This window comes from Panicum hallii, chromosome 6 (assembly GCF_002211085.1).
Source record: "Panicum hallii strain FIL2 chromosome 6, PHallii_v3.1, whole genome shotgun sequence".
Lineage (NCBI taxonomy): Eukaryota > Viridiplantae > Streptophyta > Magnoliopsida > Poales > Poaceae > Panicum > Panicum hallii.
This window is the reverse complement of record NC_038047.1, coordinates 15277040-15283489: the sequence shown is the minus strand read 5'-3', so window position 1 is coordinate 15283489 and position 6450 is coordinate 15277040. Positions and strand designations below refer to the sequence as shown.

Genomic DNA, 6450 nt, shown 5'->3' with positions numbered 1-6450 from the left:
AGAGGATTTACACCTTGGGCAATACTTTGATTCTGCGTATTCTTTCCTAAATAGGACACATCCCTTCGGACAAGCATGAATCTGGTCATACGGCATCTTGAGTGCACGAAGAAGTTTCTGTGCCTCGTACATGCTCTTTGGAAGAATGTGACCCTCCGGAAGTAGGCTGCCAATAACTGTCAACATACCATCGAAGGCGTCTCGGCTCAGGCTATACTGCGACTTTAACGCCATTATGCGTCCAATGGCATCCAATTGAGAAACCTTTGTCCGTCCGTGAAGGGGTTTCTGTGCCACGGCAAACATGTCGTAGAAGACCTTTGCAGTTGCCTCTGGCTCCTCCTCCGTATGTCCTTCAACAAAATGTGCCTCGTGATAGTCATGTAACATTTCTGCTACCCCGGCATCAGCATCATAATCCTCGACACGTTGCCTCACCACCTCCTCTCTCATACGATCGGCTTCACCGTGGAAGACCTACTGGGTATAGCCTGCCGTAAATCCATTCAAACAAAGATGTTCCCCCATGACCTTCTTCGTTTGTCTTTTCCTGTTTGCACATTTGCTGCATGGACAGAAAATTCTACTCGCTCCTTTAGCAGCTTCGCCAAACACCTGTTCCAAGAAGGACTCGGTCTTGTTGATCCACTCATCGGTGACTTGACCCCGACTTAAGTGGCCAGTGTACATCCAGTCACGGTCTTCCATCCTCTACCATATGCATTGGAAAGTAATATCAATTTCATATGACAAAAGTTTTCATCACAATGCCATGACACACTCTCTAGCATTTTGTATATGACAATTCATTCACACTCTTTAGCCTTTCGTGTATCACAATATCACATGATAAGCATTGCGATCTCCTAGGCTCCTAGGCTCCTAAAGTTACAAACATTGCGATTTCCTAGGCTCTACTCTATGTTAATATATTCGTTATTGTCCATGCCAAAAAGCATAGCAAACATATTCGCAAATGCCAGAAACCATAGCAAACATATTCGCAAGTACACATGCATCATCTGGTGGAACATGAACGGTTGCAGTACCTGCGGCGGCCAGGGGCGCGGACGGCGGCGCGGCGGGGGCGCGGGGGGGGGGGGGGGGTGCGGCAGGGGGCGCTGCAGGGGCGCGGTAGCGGCGGGGGCGCGGGGGGGGGGGGGGCGGTAGGGGCGGGGCAAGGGTGCAGCCGGGTGCGCGGCGGGGGCGCGGCAGTGGCGCACGGGGGTGCGGGGCGGGGCTAGGGGCGGGGGAGCGGCAGGGGCGCGCGGCGGTGCGGGGCGGGGCTGGGGCCGGGGGCGCGCAGGGGCGCGGGGCGGGGCCGGGGGTGGCGGAACGGCCGGCGGCGGGGCGCGGGGCGGTGCCGGGGGCGGGCGCAGGGCGAGGGCGCGCGGGGCCGGGGGCAGGGGCCGGCGGCGCCGGCGCGGGGCCGGGCCCGGGGCGGGCGCGGGCCGGGGGCGTGGGGCGGGGCCGGGAGCGGCGGCGGCGGCGGCGGCGGCGGCGGCGGCGGCCGGGGGCAGCGGCGGGGGCGGGGCCGGGGCCGGGGACAGGGGCGGCGGCGGGCCGGGGGCGGGGGAGCGGAGCAGCCGGGGAGGGGGGGGAGCGGAGCTAGCTGCGGATAAGGTGCGTGGGAGCAAAGCTGGAACAAGTGCGCGGTATATTCAAGACCTTTGCCGAGTGCCAGATCAGCGGCACTCGGCAAAGTCCACTCTTTGCCGAGTGCCGCTGCCAGACACTCGGCAAAATATACAAAATTTTTTTCTTTAATTTCTCTAAAATTTTTTCTATAGCCTTCCTATATTCTCCTGAACAAGATATATAATTTAGGTTCTTTTATCGAAGTGTTTGCTATATTTCGATAATTTATTTCATTGTATTGAATTTCTTGAATAATTCAAATTTGAACTGCGTGGTCATTTGAATAGTGCAAAAAATGTATGAAAAATTAATATTCATGTTAATGAGCATGCTTTGAGGCTGTAACGAAGAAAGGATCACAAATTTCAAACCTACTATTCACGAAACATGGCGACTAAATTATGTTCAAGTCGTATTTAAATTGTATAAAAGATAAATTTGGTCAGAAAATTATGAAACTAGTCGAGATGTCATGATATCATATGGGGAAGCTGTGATAAAAATATGACGAGGTTTCGTGAAAGTTAAAATATACGATAGTCATAAATTGAAAGTTCTCCAAAGAGATATATGAGTTTATGTGAAATCCGATTACGTGTTAAGCATCATAGATGTCAAACTTTTACGAAATCTTATACAAATTTTATCACAGTGTCCTCACATGATATCATGACATCTCGACAAGTTTCATAATTTTCCAACCAAATTTATCTTTTATACAATTTAAACACGACTTGAACATAATTTAGTCGCCGTGTTTCGTGAATAGTAGGTTTGAAATTTGTGATCCTTTCTTCGTTACAGCCTCAAAGCATGCTCATTAACATGAATAACAATTTTTCATACATTTTTTGCACTATTCAAATGACCACGCAGTTCAAATTTGAATTATTCAAGAAATTCAATACAATGAAATAAATTATCGAAATATAGCAAAAACACTTCGATAAAAGAACCTAAATTATATATCTTGTTCAGGAGAATATAGGAATGCTATAGAAAAATTTTTAGAGAAATTAAAGAAATTTTTTTGTATATTTTGCCGAGTGTCTGGTAGCGGCACTCGGGAAAATACCTCTTTGCCGAGTGTCTAGCTCAGGCACTCGGCAAAATATATCTTTACCGAGTGTCTTGGACCAGACACTCGGCAAAGAGTCACGGCGTCAACTACCGTTACGTCCTGACGCCCGTTTAATCCTTTGCCGAGCGCCCAGCTCTCGGCAAAAATATTTTTTGCCGAGTGTTTTTCTTTGCCGAGTGCCCGGCGCTCGGCAAAGGTAAGGTTCACCGTATGTTCGTCTTTGCCGAGTGCGGCACTCGGCAAACAGTATCTTTGCCGAGTGCCCGATTTTTTGCGCTCGGCAAAGTCATTGGCACTCGGCAAAGTGCTGGTTTCCGGTAGTGTACCTTTGTTGCTTTAGGATTTGAATAATCCGGTGACTACCTCTGCACGAGCTTTCTTGCCCTCCGAGCGTTTGTGCCCTATATAAACTGCCAAGGTCCAGTACAATCATCTAACACAATTTTCGTTTACCGGAATGCCAGATCCTGGCCAGTACCATGTTAGAGGCTTAGTTGCACTAATTGCTAGGTCGTCCATGTTTATTAAACCGGTAATTTTGCCTCTCAAACAACCTCTCACATTTTTTAATCGGAAAATAACCTCTTAATCAAGTACTATCTGGCACTAACTTAGATTTTGAGCGAAAGCACAAGCATGCCTCCTCGGTTTTATTTCCTCTGGTGGAGACATTTTGTTTGAACAAATTTCTATACATCAGGAGAACTGGAAAAGGAAACAAAAACGAAGGTACAAGGTGGTGAGTAGTCACTCTCGTCGTCACCAGACGCTGGAGATAACACAAGTAGTCAGTTCACGAGATGACAGAAGGATCGGCAACAGCGGCGGCGCGACGTGGAAGCAGGCCCTTGACCTGGAGGCTCGTGACCGCATCGTACAGGCAGAGGCTCGCCGGCGTGACCCCGACGCCGAGCTCGGCCAGCTGCCGGCCGCTGAACCGGCACCCCTTGTTCGTCTCCCCCGCCCTGCCCTTGCATTTGCTCGGAACCGGATAGTCCGGGAACAGCTTGGCGAGGATGCGGCACACCTCGCCGCGGTGCAGCATGCGCCCCGCGCAGAGGTACCGGCCCCGCGCGCCGGGCTCCTCGTACACGCGCGCGTGCGCGTCGGCGACGTCGCGGACGTGCACGTACGCCTGCGCGGCGTCGGCGTACGTCTGCACCGAGCCGTCGAGGTACTTGAGGATGTGCCACGTGCTGGCGTTCACCGCCGGCTGCAGCAGCGGGCCGAGCACCAGCGACGGGTTCACGACGACGAGGTCCAGCCGCCGTTGTTTGGCGAGCTCCCATGCCGCCTGCTCCGCCACCGTCTTCGCGTAGCAGTACCAGTTCTGCAGCATGTACACTGACTATTAGCACGAATGCAATGCAAACAATGTAAGACGGCAATAAATGGCAGTCGATTAACCTTGGTGTTCTTGCAGTACTCCAGGTCGCTCCAGCACGTCTCGTCTACCTCTTCGTTGGGGCTGCGGCGAGGGTCCATGTACACGGCGCCGATCGACGAGGTGAACACCACACGCCGGACGCTTCCGACGTCCGCAGCGGCATTGATCACGTTCCTCGTCCCGTCCACTGCCGGCTCGATCATTTTCTCCTGCATTTCGATCACTATCAGTTACACAATAATAGCATATGCTGTAGTGCAGGTAGAGTTCTGGAGTACTGATGATCCAGTGGCTATGGAGCAGACAGCGAATTACCGGGTCGTCCGTGACGGGGGAGGCGGTGTGGAAGACGCCCTCGCAGCCTCGGAACGCGGCGGCGAGGCTCTCCTTGTCCAGCAGGTCTGCCCGCACCAGGGTCAGCCGCTCTACCGCTCCATCCAACGCTTTCAGGTGCGCGTTCTTTGCATCATCATCTGAACCAAACGATTAACGATGAGATAGTGAGATCGTTGGTAATCGTATAAGCTGACATGGGCATTATTTGTTTGTTTGGCAGAACGTGACAGGGCCAAATTATAGTAAACGAACAAAAATGGCAATGACACGTATGTTGATCAAGTTGTTTGAGCAGAGACCTGGGTTCCTGACAGTGCCCCGCACGGTGTAGCCTTTCTCAAGGAGGAGCTTGACAAGCCAGGACGCGATGAACCCTCCGGCTCCGGTGACGCAGACAGTGTGGCTCGGGCCAGAGGCGCGGTCGTCGAATCTGTTGTCAAAACCCATGTGATCGAGCTAATTTGCAATGGGTATCAAGAAGCTACTTAGTTGTGTCGTTTTGTGTGTCAAGAGGAGCTAATTTGCAATGGGTATCGATCGACTGGAATGCGTATGGCACGGCGTGCACTGAATGGTTGAGAAAAGGCCGGCGTTGGGAATGCTTATATAGGGCTGGACCGGAGATGATAGGCTGGTGTGCGCTTCATGGCTAGTATGTTGCTCATGCGTGAGAGGATCTTATTTAGTTTAAGTTGCAAGTTGATGGATCTTCAGTTTTAGTTTCCCTTGACTTTGACTTTCAAGTTGATGACTCCGCATACATATCCAACAGGAAACTTGCTTTGTATGTGTACGGAATATATAGTTCAGCCTCCCTTCTAATATATCTAATACATACTAGTTGAATGTGTTAAGAGTATATTTGGTAGTTTAGATATGTGTATCATAGATTGCCATATGTATCCGAGGTGTCTTGCCTCTCAAGTCTCTGTACTATATGCATACCGGATAAGAGGCCCAGTATAATCCATTAATTGAGTGTAAATTTGTGTTGTGGTGGCCAGGGCGAGGTGGAACCAACGATTGGGCTCGTTATCCTTGGCATATGATCATATCAGTCCCTTTCTGTAGTTCTATGTCGTCTCATGAAATGTCACATATAATTTTTCGTAAATTTTATCCCCTTTATTTGGGTTACTATATGGCCACGAAAATAAGATAAATTACAGTTGTGCATCAGCAATATATAACACATTGCAGTCAAATGTATCATGTGCAAAATTAAATGAGCCTCCGCCACGAGTTGCACGCTATACACACAAATTAAATACAACATGATGCATTGAATGAAATGAAATAATACAGTGTGAATGTAGACAGCCCATCCATGAAGATTCTGAGGGCGTAGGGACGAACCATTAAACAATGTTGTAGAGTATAATGATAGAAATGCACCACCCCTACACTTGGTCAGCCTTCTACGATATACGATGCTGCTAAAATAAAATATATGAATGGATATGTATTGCAGCAATACAATATTGAATCAGCGCGTCATGTTTCTGTGCACGCGTATCTTAGTCGCCTCAATTTCATATGTGATGATTCGCTGACCGCACATGTTTAACTCATGACATGACTCGTTGACAAATGCTAATATAAGATTGGATAAACATATCATTATGCTATTGCTTTATTTCAACACTATACAATTTGATTACCTAAACGTGTGCAATTCTACTAGTACTACTATCACAATTCAAATATATCACAAAATTACACACACATAGTTCTGTATTCAAAATACATGTTTTAAGAAATTCAGGAAACAATTATGATAAGTGGGTAGTGTTCACATTGTCATGTGATCTAGTTTTGTAAAACCAATAACAAAAGTGTGGTTTTTTTTCTTGTCGAATTATAAAGAATGCTGTGAGAGTGTCAGGTATTCACATTCTAATATGAAATTCCTTGTGCCCCAGTAAACCTACCAAAATTTATGAATTCCAGAAATCTTGTTGGATTTTTTATAATGTTTCTGAAGGATTTAAAGAGTTTAATTCACAAT

The 6450-nt window shown here is 48.4% G+C and overlaps 1 protein-coding gene across 1 annotated transcript; it reads right to left on the bottom strand.

Moving 5' to 3' along the window:
- Window positions 1-3344: 3344 nt before the first annotated feature.
- LOC112897181 (cinnamoyl-CoA reductase 1-like) lies at window positions 3345-4995 on the bottom strand. The gene is made up of 4 exons (XM_025965423.1): window positions 4742-4995; window positions 4422-4579; window positions 4127-4315; window positions 3345-4049 (listed from the first exon to the last, which is right to left on the bottom strand). Exons 1-4 carry the CDS (start codon window positions 4887-4889, stop codon window positions 3513-3515), a joined length of 1032 nt encoding a protein of 343 aa, XP_025821208.1. The 5' UTR covers window positions 4890-4995; the 3' UTR covers window positions 3345-3512.
- Between the last annotated feature and the right edge of the window lie 1455 nt (window positions 4996-6450).